General features: G+C 39.6%; 2 protein-coding genes and 1 long non-coding RNA gene across 3 annotated transcripts; 2 read left to right on the top strand and 1 right to left on the bottom strand.

The window, feature by feature from the left end:
* The first annotated feature begins 10,954 nt into the window (after positions 1-10,954).
* On the top strand, positions 10,955-14,504 carry LOC103419254 (uncharacterized). The gene is made up of 4 exons (XM_029100991.2): positions 10,955-12,651; positions 13,211-13,357; positions 13,466-13,582; positions 13,687-14,504. The coding sequence occupies exons 1-4, from the start codon at positions 11,116-11,118 to the stop codon at positions 14,293-14,295; spliced, it is 2,409 nt and encodes an 802-aa protein (XP_028956824.1). The 5' UTR covers positions 10,955-11,115; the 3' UTR covers positions 14,296-14,504.
* An 835-nt stretch (positions 14,505-15,339) lies between these two features.
* LOC139195253 (uncharacterized) lies at positions 15,340-17,312 on the bottom strand. Its single transcript, XR_011579938.1, has 2 exons — positions 17,176-17,312; positions 15,340-15,664 (listed from the first exon to the last, which is right to left on the bottom strand). It is a non-coding gene; the product is annotated as an uncharacterized lncRNA (long non-coding RNA).
* LOC103433038 (transcription factor MYB3-like) lies at positions 16,391-17,704 on the top strand. The gene is made up of 3 exons (XM_017331967.3): positions 16,391-16,822; positions 16,900-17,029; positions 17,196-17,704. Exons 1-3 carry the CDS (start codon positions 16,687-16,689, stop codon positions 17,521-17,523), a joined length of 594 nt encoding a protein of 197 aa, XP_017187456.2. The 5' UTR covers positions 16,391-16,686; the 3' UTR covers positions 17,524-17,704.
* Positions 17,705-20,765: the final 3,061 nt, after the last annotated feature.

Genomic DNA, 20,765 nt, shown 5'->3' with positions numbered 1-20,765 from the left:
AACACTCAGTCCTAACTGGGACGGACCGTTCGAGGTCATCGGCATCAGCCGCCCTGGCTCCTACAAGCTTAGAAGCTCTGACGGCAAGACCCTTGGCCATCCATGAAATGCTGACCACTTGAAGTACTATTACAAATAGACTCACATTGTACAAGGGTTAAACTACAACCGTTCGGCATCCTATGTAACAAAGACCATTTGGTATGAATTCAATAAGAGGTGATTTAGCCAACTCGGCCCTAAACTCTTTTACATTCTGAGCAATGAAAACTCAAGTGTTGAAGCTTCAACGCAAATGTTTCCAATACAAAATGAAATCTAAGTATGTGTCAACAAGACTATACAAAGGATCTATGCAAACATAGCCAAACATTCATCAATGATAGGGTAAACACTTGAAGCTTGATAATGCAAACACTCGAAGCTTGATAATACAAACACTTGCTTGATAATGCAAACACTCATAAACATGCAAAACAAAAAAAACTCTCAGGCTTATAACATGGCACATGCCATACAAACAACAAACTAGTGCAAGTAGAGTACATGCAGAAAGTGAAAGCACTTCTAGTCATTCTCATCTGAGGTTGAACCCCTGATCATATCATTCTGAGTCCTGCCGCCATTTTCTGCATCTCCAAACTCATCATCCTTCTGATGACTCTGCTCATCAGCACTAGCCTCATCGCCAGACTCATTTGCACTGCTAGAATAAACTGCAAGTTCGAAGGTTTCACCTTTTCGATGATGCTCATCTATTTCTTCACGGTATTTTCGAAGAACGCTTCCATCATCATAACGATCAAGGATAGCCATCCATTTCCTTTTTTCAAAGTGAACTTCCCGGGTACAGCGAGGTCTAAGGACATGGAGAAAGGCCGGGGAACCCAAGAACTCCTTCACAGCAGCTTCCTTCTTAGTCGGGATACTACTCTTCAGCTTAGAAACCTCAACCAAGGCACTATCCAACTCCCCTTTAACCTTGGAAACCTCGAGCATAGTTGTCGCCAACTGTTTCTTAGTCGCCTCCAACTGTACCTTGAGTCTCAAGTTCTCACCATTCCGCCTCTTCAAACTCTCAAAATGTTGATCCTTGACTTGGATGGCCTCAGCCAAAGCTTTGCTCGTCTTCCTAGCATCATTCACACGCTGCTTATTCTCTTTCAATTTCACCTTGCACCGCTCAGCCTTTCGCAGTCTGTCGTGATACTCAGCCATGACCTGCATGACAAGACGATCATCGATACCAAAATAATGCTAATAAAGAGGAGAAAACAAGGAAATGACAAGGTAACACTCACATATGAAGACAATTTCAACATCCGGTCGCAATCCGATTCATCTTTAGCTAAGGGCTTTCCGAGCTCATCGAAAGTGAATCGACGCCCTACCAGGCAATTGTTAATATACCCAAAGTCCTTTGGCCGCATGGCAACCTTCAAATCCTTCCAAGGGACACTGCCAACCTCTTCCTTGTCTTTACCCTCGCTGCTAGAACTAGGATCACCTTTCTGCCCAATGTGCTCCCTAACTGGAGGAAAGATAGGATTGATAGTAGGAAGAGGAGGCAGCAATCGCCTATCTTCCCCGACAACTATGGCAGCAGCACATATAATGGCTTCAGCTTCAGTTTTCTTCGAGGCAGCAACCTTGATGACTTCTTCTCGAAACTTAGTTTTAATGATTGGTCTCACTCGGTGCTTGCGGGCTTCCTTGTGAAACAGGATGTCTTCTGAAGGAACTAACATGGGCACTCTCATTTTCTTGGTGCTAGTCTCCACTTTCTTGCCCACATTCTCCACTGAACAAGGAAAATCAAAGTAAGGAATACCACATTATATATCTATATAAAAAAAAGGGAAGAACAAGGATCAAGTGAGGATACAACTTACTCGCTCGTCTCTGGCACTCGGAAACTAAGGGCTGGAAACCGTACTTTCGAAACAAGGGTCGTAGCTTACCCAAGTGTCTATCTTCTTTGGGCACCCTCAGCACTTTCTCTACATCAGCTAGCTCCTGTCCGGAGAGTTTGATGGTGCCTCGTGTCACTGCATGAAGAAAAATCTTAGAAGCAAGAGAAAATCACAACAATAGCAAATAATGAGAAAATGGATACATTACAACCTACGGTCTGGAAGTGAGTAGGAACACATCGCTCAGGCGTGACACCCTTAGCATGCTCCCAATCATTATAAAGAAAGCACCAACGTTTCTTCCATGTGCAGTACGCCTTTCTCTTATCAAAGACAACACGTTCTCTCACTCCGACATGCACATTCGGCATAACCAATACATGCTTTCACCGGGCGCATCTTATAACAGTAGCGCCACTGATGGAAGGAAGGCTCACCTAATCCACACTCCATCCAAATAATATAAAACCCGATCAAGGTATCCCAGAAACCAGGGTTGAGTTGCCCCGGTGCATAACCAATAAAAGACAGCATCCGTTGCAACCACGGATGCAAAGGTAAATTTACCCCCAAGGTCACTAATGTCTGGGTATAGAACATAACATGACCCTTGGGCGGCTGAGAAGGCAATTCTTCACAACGCACCAAACGTATTCCTACATTACGGGGGATACTACATGATTGCCTTAGGGCCTCAAGCTGCTTTTCGCTATCTAACAAGTTATTTTCTAAATGGTCCGCTGTGAACTCAGAGCGAAATATGGGTATGGCGTCACAAACAACCCCCTCACCCACTAGCATGGAGGAAGAACCAATATTGGCTAAGGTTTGACAATTGTGAGGATCAAAACGAAATATGGGTATGGCGTCACAAACAACCCCTTCACCTACTAGCATGGAGGAAGAACCAATATTGGCTAAGGTTTGACAATTGTAAGGATCATCCAACGTTTCTTTCGTACCAGACTCTAACAAAGGCCATGAAGACCCTGACATGGCAGGCTCAAACCTAGAGCTAGAGCTAGGGGAGCCCTCATCACTAAGACTTCCAGACTCCGACATCTACAACAAACAAAAACAAACTCTATCACTACATGAAGGATCAAAACATAAGGAAGCTCATAGGGCATGAAGGAAAGCTCAACCAGTTCATTATGTTCTTAACAAAATACATGAACACTCAAATAATTCAACAAGAATGATAACATCCGATCTAGTGGAGAAGACTACCAACCTGAAGATGGTGCAGCACAGCAATGCCAGAATCCCTCTCAAGTAAAGAACACTCTGTCTTCAAAAATCACTACAAGATGAGCAAATGAAGGTAAGGTAAAGAATGGAAACTTATCCTTCTTATATATAGTTCAACATGGCTATTGACATTCAAAATTCAAATTCAAACCATTAGAAAGCCCCACATGGAAAATCTTCAAACTTCTAACACTAGGGAGTTTCCAATTTCAAATATTTCAGTTCCCCCCTTCAAAAAAAAAATCAAAAAAAAAAAATTAAAAAAAAAAATCCGAAGAGGGAACACAGTAGCTTCATCAATGGGATTCAACTACCAATCTAAAAAAACTTCGCACTATCTTCATCAAGATAGTGCGAAGCACAATCAATTTATGGTGCCAACAAAAGCTTCATCAATGGAGGACAAATATCAATCTCAAAAGCCTCGCGCTATCTTCATCAAGATAGTGTGAAGCAAAATCAATTTATGGTGCCAACAAAAGCTTCACCTATAAAGCTTCAACACCAAAGCTTCACCTATAAAGCTTCAACCCCAAAGCTTCACCTATAAAGCTTCAACACCAAAGCTTCACCTATCAAGCTTCAATCCCAAAGCTTCACCTATAAAGTTTCAACACCAAAGCTTCACCTATAAAGCTTCACCTATAAAGCTTCAACACCAAAGCTTCACCTATAAAGCTTCACCTATCAAGCTTCAACTCCAATGCTTCACCTACAATACAAAATTTCAACACCAAAACATATAAAAGCTTCGCACACTCTTTATCAAGATAGTGCGAAGCTAATTCAAGTTTTGTATCCTAAAAATAGCTTCAACTAGTCACGCTATATACCCAAGCAAAAATCTATAGTCAATAAACCTTACCTATTAAACTATTTTCCAAACACAAAACCTTGTGACAAATAAACAAATTTTGTTCACAAAACCAAGATTCCCTTGAACCTGTACAAAAACACGGGTCAACGCAAACATTTGTTTTGTTCTACACCCACAACATCCCTGTCATAAACAAACAAGCAATTATGTATATGTTTCCAAACATATTATAATAAATCAAACAACAAGCCAAAATCCCAAGTTTAACTAGAAATCCAACCCAAGCAACCTCTTTCCCTCTCTTCCTCTTCTGCCTCCTTTCATCTATCAAATTTCTGCAACCTTTGCTCTTCTCCAGTGGAGCTGAATTTTGGACACCCTATAGTTCTTGAGCAGATGAACAACTTTCAAGAAGGAATCATTTCTGTTTGAGCGACGGAAATTAAAGTGTTGAGGCTCCAAACACGACAGTCGGATTCCTGCAAATTTAAAAGCTGCTGTGATGTTTCGAAGATCTGGAAATATTTAACCGTTAGTTCATTCTGAATTTTTGATATGTCATGAAAGAGACGATAAGGAACAACTTCGATGAAGAACGTATGTTGATCTGAACAAGAGAAAATGGAGTTTCGAAGCTCACAACAAGTCTGACAGGTTGACAGAAAAATGATGAACAGTTACTCATCATACCTGAATTTCTGGATTTGTACTTCTCCGATGGATCTCAAATTTGGATATGTTGTAGCTGACAAGGTGAGGAACAACTTCGATGAAGAAAGTATGTTGAGCTGAACAAGAAAACATGGAGTTTCGAAGCTCACAACAAGTCTGACAGGTTGACAGAAAAATGATGAACAGTTACTCATCATACCTGAATTTCTGGATTTGTACTGCTCCGATGGATCTCAAATTTGGATATGTTGTAGCTGACAAGGTAAGGAACAACTTTGATGAAGAAAGTATGTTGAGCTGAACAAGAAAAAATGGAGTTTCGAAGCTCACAACAAGTCTGACGGGTTAACAGGATGAACAGTTACTCATCATACCTGAATTTCTGGAGTTGTACTACTCCGATGGATCTCAAATTTGGATATGTTGTAGTTCAAAAGATAAGGAACAACTTTCATGAAGACGACTTTGCGATATGAGCTATAGAGAATGGTGTTATATTGCATCGACTCAGGCTGATTAGTGGAAACGAAAAGCAATTCCACCAAAAAAACCTCCCATACACCAAAGAAAAGATGAAAAAGAAGAATAACACAAAAAAGGGAGCTGGGTAGGACACAGGTACTCATCAAAAAGAGAGAAAAGCTACTAATTGCACTTGATCTTGTCTAGTCAGTAGCATGCAGCATCAAACACACAAAAGTTGGAAATATTTTTAGATAAGGCATATGCGAAGGTGTGACATCAAAACAAGGCTTCGTTACTTTGACAAATTAGTAACAAACAAGACACCTTATTCGGCAACTCTCCTCGCCTGAAGACTTGGGGGACTCCTACCATATGCTACTGCACCTTGATACTCGGAAGTCTCACAACCACTCAGTGACTTGAATTTTTCAAGTCTCCAACCGAGAAGTTTTCCTCACTCGGGAAATTAAGGGAACACTACCTCAAACTACATGCTTCACTCACAAAGCTTCAACAATACAAGTTTCAACAAAAGAAAAAATTCAAAGAACTTTCTGAAGAAGGCTTTGGTGTATTTAACATAATATGTTGAAATGAAGCAAAGCTTATTTATTAATATTTCCGATAAGCCACAAATATGTACATATACATGAGTCAAAATGAACAAACAAAAGGGAGCCTTCACAAAGGTTGCTTAGGTGAAGTTTCAACAGTCGGTAGAGCCCCAGAAAGAGAAAGCATCAGAGGGTGGTTATCCGGAGCCTCAGTACTGGACAGAACCCCAGAAGGAGGAGGCATTAGAGGTTGATCATTTGGAGCTTCATTATACGGTACAGCCCCAGAAGACGAAGGCAATAAATGCCTTTGGAACAAACCCACAAACCTTTTATGATCAAGTAAAGCCTGACCATCAGATTCCTGCATCTGGTCAAGCTTCCTTTTCATGTTTGTAGCATAGTCATGCGCGAGCCTGTGCAACTGTTTATTCTCATGCTTGAGCCCTCTAATCTCCTATTTGAGACTTATCACTTCAGCAGCCAATGATTCAACTTGGCGGGTTCTAGCAAATAGGCGTTGGGCCATATTAGACACAGAAGCTGCACACTAAACACTAAGAGCCAGAGAATCCTTAACAGTCAACTCATCAGACCGTTTGGAAAGTAGTCTGTTATCTTTGGGAGTGAAAAGGTTCTTGGCCACCACCGCAGCGGTCATATGATTCTTCATCACAGAATCCCCAACGGTAAGAGGACCAGTAGGGGATATGAAGGATGGGCGCCATATGTTGTCTGGAGAAGGCATGGCTGCCTCTTCTTCAAGGTTCAAGTCAAAACGACAGTCGGAGGGGCCAGACATTTTCAAAGGTGTTGAAGAGAGAAGAGGTCAGACAAATCAAGATCTTAGAAGTGCAAGAAGGGAGCTTTTGCTGGTGGAGATTCAAGTGTGCTGTGGAACTTAATGCCAGCTTCTATAAAAATCTGCACTCGACGGAGCTTCAGAAATCAAAGAGGCGCTTGCTTTCTCAAAAGCTGGGCCACTCAGAGACCACGAGGGCCGATCTCAAAAATCGAAGAGGCACCTGCTTTTTCAACCTCGTCAGCACCTGTCACATGCACAATCAGCTTTGCGGAAATTACGGGCAATCTGTCGAAAATTTCTGGTGAAGTAGAAATCACGTGAATCTTACTGTTCAATCACCACTCTCTACACGCAACATCAATTCCTCAGGTACCACATTTAACTTTGCCAAAGATCTCTGACAAAGTTTAGGCACGAGAATTTCGAAGTTCCAGCTACCCTACTATTACCCACAAGGGTAAAGGAACATCACCACTGCTTGACAACTGGAAAGTCCCTATGTGTGTCGACCTCCGTGTTCCGTGGCAAGACAGACTGGCAAGAACGTCTAACCTTGACTCACATTCGAGAAAAGACTCCCAACATAATTACTTTCTTAAAAGCCGAAGCGGCACCGCTTTTCGAATCTCGAGAGCCAGATTCCTGACGGGGTTGCTTGTTCGAAAACCGAAGAGGCACAGCTCTCAGAACTTCGAAAGCCGGATTTCCTTAGATAAAGCTTGTCTGTAATCTTCACACGCAACATCAGCTTTCCAGATACCACATACCATTTTTTCAAAATGCTCTGACAAAGTTAAAATACGTGAAGCTGGCAGCTCCCACTACATTGCTGTGGGGTAAAGGAATAACATTACCACTTGTTATTGAGAAATTCCTATATATGTCGACCTCCCTCCTCAACGGACAGGCAAACCTGCAAAAATGATCAACCCTTTCTCGCATTCGAGAAGGCACCCTCAACATAACCTCTCGAAATACTCAGCTTTATTTCCCCCCCGATAATACCTCAGCAAATAAGCCACACCAAGAATAAGAGTATCTCATATCATCAGGCTCGGAAGCAAGAGTATCTCATATCATGCTTTTTCCCAGTTCTTGTCTTTGTCCTTGTCTACACCTGCAGGACAAGGAAAAAGAGAGCAGTCAGTCGGAACCTGAAATTAAACCTCCAATCTGGAACTGACTGCCTGGGACCTTTGCCTGGTTGCTTACTTAGCATTGCTCTCGAGTACTCATCCTCAATTGCTGTCAAGGTTATGAATTCCTCCGGCAAATACCTCATGATAGTTTATCAGATATTGGCTCTTTACACTGAATCTGCCAAGCGTAGATGAGTCACTATGAAGGAATGTTCTGAAGGACCATTTAAATGCAAAGGTTGCACACCACTTCTGCCATGCAAAAGATTGAAGCAGAAAGTTCAACGGTGAGCTGAAACAGATCACTACATCACGACACCTTTCCATACCACATTCACTATTCTGTCAACAGCAAAAGTATCCCATATCATCAAGGTCGAACGTACTCTAGATTTGATGGACTTGTTTTGACCCTCAAATTCTTGAGTCGGCCTTATACTCTGGAGGGAACCAGAAAAGCCTCCAGCCTAGTTCAAGAATAAGCTTGTGGAAAGTTACTTCTTCAAAAGCAAAAGTATTTCATATCATCTCTTCTCCATTTGCTTCTCCTTATCCTTGGTGCTATTTACGACACAATGAGAAGGAGAACAATCAACAGGAAGCCGAGGTCGAACCTCCGATCCAGGTTGCTTACTTGGAAGTCTGATTGCTTACCTTGTCTGTTACCTCCTTCGACAAATCTCCTAGCTCGGCGACTTGGGGGACTCCTACTATAGGGTTTGTATCGTACTTGACCAAGCCCGAAACTACAAGTAAGCTTCAAGTGAAATTGATACATTACCTTGTGCATCTTCATCGGTTAAAGATACCACCCCTGGATGGAGGAAAAGTACTTCAAGAGAAGATGCCATATCTACATATGAGACAGATAAGGCACGTGAAAATGATACCACACTTCAGTACTTAGAAGTTTAGTGATTACTCAGTGGCTTGGATCTTGCAAGTCCCCAACCGAGGAGCTTCCTTCACTCGGGAACTTAGGGAAGCACTGTTTGTACCATACTTGACCAATCCCGAAACTACTGAGCACCGGTCAACGTTATACCGTTAAGGACCCAAAAGAGCTTCCCTTCAACCAGGAGGCCAATCACAATACGACACGTGTCGACATCAAAAACCAATCATAGCGCGACACGTGTCAACATCAGAAGCCAATCACAACACGACACGTGTCAATGTCAGAACAAAACTAGAAACTCTCTTCTATAAATAGGGATCATTCTCCCACAATAATCTCTAATGTCATTTTGTACTAAACTATTCATTAGAACTCACAAAAGGAGAGCTTGAACCTATGTATTTGTGTAAACCCTTCACAATTAATGAGAACTCCTCTACTCCGTGGACATAGCCAATCTGGGTGAACCACGTACATCTTTTGTTTGCTTCCCTGTCCCTATTCATTTACGTACTTATCTTCACTAGTGATCGAAGCAACCAAGCGAAGGTCACGAACCTGACACTTTCTGTTGTACCAAAGTCCTCGCTGATTTTGTGCATCAACAAAATGAAAGTATGCCTTGAATGTCATGCATAGAGATTTATATTTTGTATTTGATATAGTATATGATACATAATATATAATTGTGGTGCTGTGGACGCTCAGGTAAGTACCAGGTGAGTTATGTTTGGTTATATGAATCATCGATGATGTGATATGTGATTGAGAAACATTGAGCTCATAAACCTGCACCTAGGGTGATTATGATTTAGCCAGAGATATGGCACATGCTTATATATAATGTCACCTCCTGCACCATATGCTCAAATTGGATCCAATTTAGGTACACAGTCTTGTCATACAGACCATCATAGGTCGTTCTGACTCGTAAGTGACTAGCGACTTATCGCCTAACTATCATGAGAGAGTAGTATTGAGCATAATTATATTACACCTAGTCTCGTCGTACAAACCTTTTTAGTAGTTCCGATTTATGTGCAGTTTTGTGCCGTATAGGTCATAGTAGTGACTCCGGCTATATTGACTAATGAACTATGAATTTAGCCGTACAGACTTATGCAGAGGTTCCGGCTAATATGTCATCTTCCATGAATTTATTCTCACCTGAATTACTTATTCCGTTTATATCTTGGCATGACATACTTATGAATATGATTATGTGAGGCATAATTATATATACATTTATGCATATGTTTATATTCTATTTCTGAGAAAAATTATACATGTTTTACGGCGAGGGGTTAGAACTGTTGAGAAATGAAATAGTTTTGTAAAACATTTGTTTTTGCCCACTCACGTTTTCTGTTTTGTGCCCCTCTAGGTTTTAGGTAGGCTGCTGTTGGTGACGTACAAGGATTCAGGCGGTTTTGACATATTAAAATAATTGTAGGACAACTTATGGTACTGTATGACTAGTACTTGTTCTATTGGACTGCACCTAGATTTTCTACGCTCTGATTAGGTGTATTTACACTTGTATTTCACTCTTAGCATTTCCGGTTATTTTGTACACTTTAGTAGCTTTCGGTTTTTATTTATTCGTATAACTCTTATCTTTATTGCTTCCGCACTGTGCACATGACTACGTTACCCTTACGTGACGGCCAGCATGCTTCGATTCCGGTCGGGGTGTGTCATTTACACAATCACATTTCTAATCTAATATGACTGCAATATGCCTGAGTTTTATTTTCTTGAAAAACCTCATTTTTAAATGGAAGTTTTAACGAAAACTCCGGATACTAATCATTTTTAACGAAAAACCAAATTTTTGTTTTTTCCAAATACTATTCATTACACATTTACTTGTCTTTTTTCATTAAAATTAAGTTTTTTTTTTAACTTTTCGTTAGTTTTCCTTTTTTAAATTGGTGATCTTTCGTCTAATAATAGTTTTGGGGCTGCTACCACCAGCCTAATTTATATTTTTAAGATAGGGTTTAGTATTTTTGGGATATTCACCCCCAGTTTACAAAAAAAAGAAAGAAAAAGGAAGTCTACAACCGGTCAACCGATTAGAATTCTCAACCCTTGGATGACATCCGACGGCTACAGTGATATGCCGACCTGCACCGAAGATTACAAATTAGACTTCCCTAGAACAAAAGATAAAAGAGAAAAAAAAATATTTTGAAATTTGGGACCATCCAACGATTGGCATCTCACGTCCACATCAACACAGCTTTCCCGCCCCTTCCGATCCAAACAAATTTTCTTTCCATAAAAGAAAGAAAAAACAAAACCCTTCGTAACGAACCGAAGCATTTAAGTGGACCCCGCAACCACGTCCACGTCACACTCTTAGACTCTTAATTTAGCGCCACGTGCCCCCCTCCCTCCAATCCCCCCATAAAAATGCGCCACCGCTTCACCTCTCATTTGAAAACTATCAAAACCTACCTCTCTCTCTCTCTCTCTCTCTCTCTTCCCCTGCAAAAACCCTAGCGGCCATTGAAGGAAGCCAAACCCTTCAAAGCATCACGCTCTCTCTCTCTCTCTCTCTCTCTCTCTACACAATCGGCCCCTACAATCCTTACCATGCTCCCGCACTCGTACGCCCTCAATTCCCATTCCAAATCCCAAGACCTCGCCTGCACCATCCTCGCTTCCTCCGCCCCGCACCAGATCTCCTCCACTTGCGCCTCCATCGAGTCTTTCCTGCACTCCCTCTCACCCGACCAGTCCCGCCACTTCTTCTCCCTCACCTTCCCAACCCTCATCTGCAAGCTCTTCGGCTTCGACGATGCAACGTCATCACCCCCGCCTCCGCCACAACCAGCTTCACAGCAACAACCCTCGCCCTCCGCCGCCTCCGCCTCACCCAACGGTTGGATTGACACCGTCCTCGCATCCAACGACATAGATTTAGCCAACAGGCTCTTCGCCCTCCTCGCGCCCAGTAGCCTCCTCTTCAACGCAATCTCCGCCGTTGATCGCCTCTCCCTCGTCAAATACGTGTTCCCTATTGAACGGTTGCCGGAATGGGTCCGGTTCATGCTTTCCTCGGAAAATGGTAGCCGGGTATTATCCGATTTATCCCCAATTTTCAAAAATAGGGTTAAAGAAGACTCAATCAAACCTAATTTCTATCAAGTTCAGCTCAATGTCTTTGAATATTACATGTTTTGGTTCGCTTATTACCCCGTTTGTCGAGGAAATAGTGAGAATTGTGATGTTGTTTCGATAAAAAGAAACAGAAGGTTTAAATTTGAGAATTGGGTTTCATCAATTTCAGGGTTTTCAAGCACTAGGCGTGGGCCGGAGGTTAAAATTGAATGCAACTTGTATATTAGGCTTTTATATGCATATCTTCGTGCTTTTGTTGGTGCAACTGATTTGAATCAACACCTTCCATACCGAAGTTCGCTTTTGCATTACTCTTCGGGATATGATACCTCGGTTATAGCTCAGGCAGAGGTTTTTGTTAATGCTTTGGTGAATTTTTGGTTGGTTGATAATGATTTTTCACCACTACCTGTTAATCTGTGTAAGTCATTTGGGGTCTCGTTCCCATTCCGGTCAGTTTTGGGTGAGACCCCTCCAACCCCCATGTTAGGAGAGGTGGTGAAGTTGTTTGTCAAATACTTGAATGTGGGTTTGGTCGTGCATAGAAATGGTAATGACAATGTGGAACATTGTGGCAGTCCGAGGCGGAGGGGTTCATTTGATGCCTTGAAGTTGAGGGATGTGATGTCAGTTTCACCATGTACAGGATCTTGGAACTTGTTGATACAGAGGCCGCTGTACCGGTTTATATTGAGGACATTCTTATTTTGTCCAGTGGGGGTTTCGATTAAAAATATATCAGAGGTGTTTTCGGTTTGGATTACCTATATTGAACCTTGGGATATCAGTTTGGATGACTTTTCAGAGCTTGATGCTGTTGTTGACGGATCAACTAAGAATGGGAGAAAGGATAACCTGCAGCCTCAAAACCATAGTTATACACCTTCTTGGCAGGGTTACGTGCTGGCCAGCTACTTGTACTACAGTTCCTTGGTTATGCATTTCATTGGGTTTGCGCACAAGTTTCTTCATACTGATCCCGAAATAATTGTCCAGATGGTATTGAAGGTCAGATTCTTAACCATTTCTCTTTCTAATTTAGGTACCTTTGTGAGATATAGTTTCTTCTCCTGGTGATGATGATTCCAGAGACTTATTGATGAGCTCATTTTATAATTTAAACTGTCTGATTGCATTAGATATGGCGGTTGTTATTAGTTGCAAGAAAAGCTCAATAACTATAAATTCATTACAGAATTATGTTTCCACCGCTGGGGTGGATGAATATCTGATGCTTTTATTAAGGTTTTATTGAGCTTTGACCTGTCAAGATGCATTCCTCATACAAATAGATTTGTGATTCTTGAGAATTGAAGATCATACAATGTTCATTATTTCGAAGTTTGGGATATTAAAACTTCATTAAGAGGGAAATTTTGGTTATATCAGCAACATGTTTACAGAAAACTAGTGCTATATGTTAGAACTTAATTGAGAATAATGTGATGATAAGTCATACATATCCTTGGTCGACTTCCTATGCATTACTCATCTTTTGTCTGTCAGAAATAAATATGAAGACTTTTTTCGCTTTGTTTGTTTCTGATTATTCCTCATTTCTGTATAGATCCTAACTATATTGACATCATCCAAAGAGCTGATGGACCTATTAAAGATGGTGGATACTGCTTTTCATTCCAAACAAGCAGGATCAGGAAAATCGATGCTTAATAGCTTATATAGAATTGTTACTCCGATTCGCGAACAGCTGCAGGTAGGATTACTTCTCTCTCCTCTAATATTTTGCATTAGAATTTTGATTGCCGAACTGATTGAATCAGTGTTTGACCGGTTTTCTTTGTGTGATCTATTGGTATCCCAGGACTGGGAGGATGGCTTATCTGAGAGTGATGCAGATGGGTCTTTCTTGCATGAGAATTGGAACAAAGATTTACGATTGTTCAGTGATGGAGAAGATGGCGGGCAACAGTTGCTTCAGGTATTAATTATTATTATTATTATTGTTTTCTATTTGTGTATGTTTACTAAACATCTGTTTACATGACAAGATCTCATCCAATGTTTGCGATTTTGTGATTGCAGTTGTTCATATTACGTGCAGAAGCTGAGTTGCTAGCTATTTCCGGTGATAATGGTACGCGCAACCTTCAGTGCGTAGACTCTTTGAAAGCTCAGGTGAGCTGTCTATTTGGTGGGCATACTGTAAAGGTACTGTCATTTTCTCCTGAACCAAAACAGCCTCCACAACCCCGTGATGCAATATTCAAGCCCAGGAGAGTGGGCAACCGCACTTCGGATGATGTCAAATACAGGGGTGACTGGATGAAGCGCCCCATCTCCAACAATGAGGTTGCTTGGCTCGCGAGATTGCTTGTTGAGTTTTCCAGTTGGATAAATGAGCGTCTTGGACTAAACCAGTCAGAGAGCAGCCAAGCAGACCCTACATATGTGGAAGTGTCGAGCAATGTTTTGGGCAATGTCTTTGGACCGATGGATACGATGAAGGCGGTGAAGGGGGCAGTAGGTTCTTGGCTTGTGATGTTGGGAGTGGCAATGGTGAAGCTAATGAGGAAACATGGATTGAGGGTGAATCTGAGGATGTTGGCGTCAAAGAAGGTTGTAATGGTTTTGTTTTTGTCTGCTGTATATAGTATATTGAAAAAAGCTTTCGGAATGTACCAAAGGGTGTAGATTAGGGGATAGAACAAAGGATGGTGTAAACAGAGCTTTACTTACCCGCACATTTTTTTTTCACGTGTGAATGGTTGAGATTTAACTAAATCTCAATTAGTTAAATTTCACTCTTCACTCGTGAAGAAAAAAGTGTGGGGGAGAATTCTTGTTGAAAACAAAGAAAAAGGCATATAGAAAAGGGAAAAAAGAATTGAGGATTTTTGCTATGTTGTGTTGAAAAAAAATGTTTTGGTCTTTTATTGGAACTATGAACCCAGACTAAGGCTCAAATTAGTTTATTATCAGAACGGAATGGTCGGGGCAAGATATTTAACACCCGTATATCTAAGGAGGACGACCGTTGAAATGGCTACTTCCTGCGAATTAACACCTTCGATTAATTAGTAGCACCATCATTTCGATTAATTAGTAGAACCATGTAACGGTGATGCAATTAGAAACACCTTCAGTTAATCTGTGATCTTTGGACTCCAAAATTAACATTCTTGTTCCGTTTTGACCCCAAAGAGGCTTAAACTAATGATTGAATACAACAAGGGCCCAAGGCCTGCATGCGTATCAAGCACCGTTCTAAAAATTTATGCATAGTCGCTAGGCGGCTGGTCACAGCTCCAGTTAATGCTTAGATATTTGAAAATCAAGAAAAGGTGACTAAACCTCCTTAGGCGTCCGCCTAGCCCACCTAGGTGCTTGCCTGGGCACCCGCCTAGATCATGACTCTCGTTTAGACAGAAAATTGATAACTTTCATTTTACATTTTATTTTTTTTCAATAAATTGTAAAAGGCTTGTCGAATACTTTGATGAACACTCATTATATACTTGTTCTCCATATTTTCAATATGTTATAATACTTAATTTGTATGTCATTTTACTATGCAATTTATGTATTTCAATATAATTATGTATTTTTAAAGTATAAATAGGCACTCATTTATACGATGTACAATAAATTTACTTAAATCCGCCTAGACCTCGCCTAGCAGCCTAGAAGCCTAGCCCATCACCTGATTAACGCCTAGCGTATTCTAGAACCTTGGTATCAAGACAACACTCTGCCTTTCCACAAGTTTATCTAGTGGAAAAAGAGTATAGGGTTTAATATACCGTGGTTCACAATTTCACATATCAATCAAGTTTTCTGACCATTTTGTTTACAAATTCACATGACAATCAAATATAATATCACAGACAATATAAAACTTGTTTTACCCATGTATTTAGTATGAGTAAATATATAGCACATGGACACAATAAATAAATTGCAATTTAAACCCTTCGTTCTAGTAAAGAGAGCCTCAAGCACAATTGAAGGAGACCATGTGCCCCACGCCAACCCCCCCTCTTCCCAAGGTCTTCAATAGGCCCTATGACATTTACAGGCAGAATAATATTTAATTTCCACCATATATATAGTAGATAAAGAAAAAGACTATTTTAATATTCTATATAGATTTTAAATTTCTAATAAAAAATATAAATAGCGGTCACTATTTTCATAAAATACATGATTATTGTTGAATTAAAATTTATTGTTAGTTGAACATTGAAATTATGATATAGAGGATAAGCTTACTAATTAACTGAATTATAATTTTATTTTTATCGGCTTATGCGCGTTAGATCATTTTTGCACTCCATATACACATGATATGTGATAATATATATTATTCTTACACTCCATATATACATGATATGTGACAATATATATATAATTGTTGTGTGATAAATGTTAAGGAGACTCTCAAAGTGAGAGTTTTTATTGAGTACTCTCTGTCACCTCATGTTTTAGGCTAATGTTTTATAATATTGACACAAAAATTTATGTTAAACTATAAGATGGTATAGAGAATTCATGAAAATTTTCAATTTTGGGAGTTTCTGTTGTTGTATTGTATAACATATAATTTGGTGGCACTGAAAGACTGGAACGTACTGGTTTTTAAGGGAAAGCATATTTTCTTTAGATATTCAAGGATAACAAACAATATATATTCATGATATCAGACAACTGTACAAGTGAAAAATAAAGACAAACGTGTCTCGAAGGACAAAGAGATAAATATAAAAGAATTCATATTCTACTCCTCACTCTCACAAAATCTTCTGACTCCTAACTGGTAGTTGTGAGTTTTTGGGACTTGGAACTTCTCTCTCTCTTGGAAGGGTAGCTAGATTGATGGAGTACTCATTGACCCTCCAATTTTCTTCTCAGAAAACCGTACCAACCAGCAGGATATAAACCCCCAGAAGTTGTTGATAGCCAACAATCAGTCTCTCCTGCTAATATCTGATACATCTAACACCAAATTTCTCTCTCTCTCTCTCTCTCTCTCTCTCTCTCTCTCTCTCTCTCTCTCTCTCTCTCTCTCCCCTACGTACGTACATCATGGCTCGAAAGAACGATGGGTCAGCAAAAAGGGTTATGAACAAAGGAGCATGGACAGCGGAGGAAGATAGAAAACTTGCAGAATATACTGAAATTCATGGTGCAAAGAGGTGGAAGACAGTTGCTTCAATAGCAGGTTAGTTAGTTAACTAATCCACGTTAATTTTGAGCCCAAACAATAGGGTTAATCTCTTGTTGTTACTGCTCCTGCAGGTTTGAATCGTTGCGGGAAGAGTTGCAGGTTGAGATGGTTGAACTATTTGAGACCCAATATTAAGAGAGGCAACATTTCTGATGATGAAGAGGACTTGATAATTAGACTTCATAAACTACTAGGAAACAGGTAATTAATTTAATGTAGTCACCATTATCAACATTTTCTTGTCTGAATGTCAATCTAGACCGCACATTTGAATGAATAATTAGACGACGATCCCATATATATTGACAATCTAATAGCATAACATGTCAGATGAGAAAGTTTTTTACCATAAGTTGGTAATGTATAGGTGGTCCTTGATTGCCGGGAGACTTCCAGGCCGAACAGACAATGAAATAAAGAACTACTGGAATTCTCATTTGAGCAAAAAAATGAGTCAGAAGGAGAAAAAACCGCAGACTTCAACAGCCCAAGACACGACGACGAAGTCTGCTACTGCTACTGCTACTAAACCTTCCCATAAAGCATCAGACGATTGCGCTGATACGAACTTTGATGTGAATGAGTTCTTTGACTTCTCTGCCGAAGGTTCTTATGGGTTGGAGTGGGTGAACAAGTTTCTTGAGCTTGATGAAAACACCACGGCTAAACAAGAAAAGGTCAGCAGCATTGTGTAATTGAAGTATTACAAAAATAATTTGTTATTGACAGTCTATAAATTTAATTATGTATTCTGAACTTTTTATATTTAGTAGAAAAATACTCTTATCAGGAGTACGGTACACAACTAGATCTAATTAAATGTATAGAGTTTCAATAATAGTTTCTTTAAATGAAGATTCATAATTGTAAACTAAAGTACTTGTGTTGACTAGCTAGTTTTCTCATTGAGAAATGAAAGGCTACAAAAATAAGAGAACTTTAACGGAAATCTCTAGGTGTTGTTCACTTTAACAAAAAACCACATTTTTAAACTAAAAAGTCAATCATGGTACCATTCACTTTACCATTTATTTTGTCCTTATTTAAAAAACACAAAGTTTTCAAATTTTTTTCATTAGTTTTCTTAAAAAATAATGGTGAATGAAAGGCAGTGTGATTCTGTGCAATTTAAATGAAAAATTGCTCAGTCTTAAATGTATTTGTGTGGCCATGCATTTGTTTTATTGGTGTTAATCAATATTATAATCTTTTGTTAATTAAAACCAAACGTTTATTGTATTGGAGTAATCTAGGTTTTGTGGCCAATGCAAACAAACCAGAAGTAGTATTCTAGAAGTGTTGTGTTGCTAATCATTCATGTTTGTGTCGGCAAGAATCGTTCTTATTTTAAATATCACTTGAAAAATGGAGCATAACAAATGGCCAATTTGGTGATTACGGCAACAACGAGCCCCACAAGTTGAAGACAAGTTTGGCACTATTTTTTAAAGGCCTAATCGGATAAATGGTCTCCGTGGTCATAAGGTATTCGGATGATAGCCCCTGTAGTAAAAAAATTCGGATTTAAACCCCTGTGGTCACAGTCTGTTAGGATTTAAATCCATGTGGTCTAAGCCTGTTAAGATTTATGCCCTTCTGTCATTCCTCCATTAGGTTTAGGTTGGCAAAATCGGATAAATGGTCCATGTGGTCATAAGGTATTCGGAAGATAGTCCCTGTGGTAAAAAAAATTCAGATTTAAACCCATGTGGTCTAAGTTTGTTAGGATTTATGCCCAAAACTAGAGGTTCTGTCATTTCTCCGCTAAGCTTACAGGTGAGCAGAGTTTCTCTGAGGAGACACGACAGAATGAGGTGGAGCTAATAAATCACATAATTCATTAAAATTCAAGATATAATAAATCAAATAATTCAAAATGCCTTTATAAAATTAACGAGTTTTTGACTCCCGAATATCCAACCGATTAATTAATTCTTTACTAGCCTCTTGCCACACGCATACGCGTGTGGCAATTGACATTTTTATATATCTTTTATTTAAATAATTAATTTACATATTTTTTTTTAAATATTTAAAAAAAAGAAATGAATTAAAAACGTGAAACCACCCACTAATGTGGGAGGTTTTGTTTTTTTTTCTTTCTATAATTTTAAATATTAAATTCATTCAAAATAAAAATATGGTTAAATACTTTAGCTTCTTTTGGTTCAATTGTAATTTATGAAATTCTTAAAGGACAATTTATGGTGTTTTGAATGTTTCACCATTTTAGGGTGCTCACTTTAGATTTATAGATATATATCTTTTATTTAAATAATTAATTTACATATTTTTAAAAAATTTATTTAAAAAAAAAGAAGAAATGAATTAAAAATTATTTAAATCCGAATTTTTTCTACCACATGGGCTATCTTCCAAATTCCTTATGACCACAGGGACCATTTATCCGATTTGGCCAACCTAAACCTAATGGAGGAATGACAGAAGGGCATAAATCCTAACATACTTAGACCATAGGGGTTTAAATCCTAACAGACTGTGACCACAGGGGTTTAAATCTGAATTTTTTTTACCACAGGGGCTATCATCCGAATACCTTATGACCACGGGGACCATTTATCCGATTAGGCCTTTTTTAAAATAGTAAAACAATGTTTGGGTGAGAAATTTTCTATTTGTAAAATATTGAGACCGAACTAGTAAAGAATGCGACAAAATTTAAATAGAGGGAATGAGAAATGATTTTTAGAAGCATTATACAAACGTTGACACTCATGTGAGATGTGTTTGCAATAATTCCACTCTCTCTTTTGGAATAAGCCCTTTACAAATGCATTTGCAATAATCATGAAGGGAACTTAATGGTATTCTGAAAATCTAATTGTGCTTCAAAAATCTAATTGTGCACTCTTCCTAAGAGTATTCTTCTTTTTAAATATAAAAACGTTTGGAGTGTACAGTTAGATGTTTAGAGTGCCAATAAATTCTCATCGTGAATGACATTTATAATCTTCCTAGTTATATAACTTTTTGGATTGACAAATCCTGAGAGTGGTTATTGATAATAGCGATAGCAAGCGTGGAGTCACTCTCCACAATAACCCGATTAATCTGCAGCCTCCTCGCCGACCGAAGCCCTTCCAAGACCGCCTCAAATTCCACTTGAAAAGCTGACCCAATACGCTATTTCCTCCAAGCTCCCGCTACTATAAACTGCCCCATCCCTTCCCTCAACATCACATCCACTCCTCCTGAACACAACTTCAGCTGTGTGGCCCCATCAATAGTGATTTTAACCTACCCATCAGTGGGGGTCATCCATTTGAGCTGAGGAATCGGTCTGGAGACCCTCGGCAAAACATGGGTTGCTAAAAATGCCTAATATCAGCACACTACACTCTACACAAAACTCCATGGGTTGTCCATGTTGCCCATCCCAGACTAGGGAGTTACGAGCTTGCCACAAACCCCAGAGAAACAAGCAAACCAAATCAAACTTAGTTTTTTTAGTCTTAACTACTGATAAAAGCCACTCCCACATTAACACACCCGATTCCGGTAATATACCAGCCCCCAACGGAGACCTCACCCACACTCTCGAAACACATGCCCATCAATTTCAGGATGCCCCGAACATACCCCACACTCTAAATCAAGATTCACCACCTTCCTAGCAAGATTAACTTTAGTTGGAATAATGTCATGACTAATTTTCCACATAAATTTTTTTACCTTAGGGGGAATCTTAGCCCTCCACATGGACTTCCAGAGGGGTGAAAAAGCATTGCTCCCTTCCGACATAGATGCACCCGCCAAGGGAGATTGCACCACCTCCCTAGCCACCAGATAGCCACTACTAATAGTATATGCACCACGAGAGTTATAATTGTTGGGGCTTAAAAAGACTTCTCTACTTTGGAGACGTTTATCTCACAAAGAAGAATGTAATGCAGCAGAATTGATAGGCAAGAGAAAG

Source organism: Malus domestica, chromosome 04 (genome assembly GCF_042453785.1).
Source record: "Malus domestica chromosome 04, GDT2T_hap1".
Taxonomy (NCBI): domain Eukaryota; kingdom Viridiplantae; phylum Streptophyta; class Magnoliopsida; order Rosales; family Rosaceae; genus Malus; species Malus domestica.
This window is presented reverse-complemented; position numbering and strand designations above follow the sequence as displayed.

Excerpts from the sequence above, each read along its gene's own strand:
- LOC103419254 (XM_029100991.2), top strand. The coding sequence starts at position 11,116 with ATGCTCCCGCACTCGTACGCCCTCAATTCCCATTCCAAATCCCAAGAC. Across the intron at positions 12,652-13,210 it reads TTGTCCAGATGGTATTGAAG|ATCCTAACTATATTGACATC; the intron begins GTCAGATTCTTA and ends ATTTCTGTATAG. Across the intron at positions 13,583-13,686 it reads GCGGGCAACAGTTGCTTCAG|TTGTTCATATTACGTGCAGA; the intron begins GTATTAATTATT and ends TTGTGATTGCAG.
- LOC103433038 (XM_017331967.3), top strand. The coding sequence starts at position 16,687 with ATGGCTCGAAAGAACGATGGGTCAGCAAAAAGGGTTATGAACAAAGGA. Across the intron at positions 16,823-16,899 it reads GACAGTTGCTTCAATAGCAG|GTTTGAATCGTTGCGGGAAG; the intron begins GTTAGTTAGTTA and ends CTGCTCCTGCAG. Across the intron at positions 17,030-17,195 it reads CATAAACTACTAGGAAACAG|GTGGTCCTTGATTGCCGGGA; the intron begins GTAATTAATTTA and ends GGTAATGTATAG.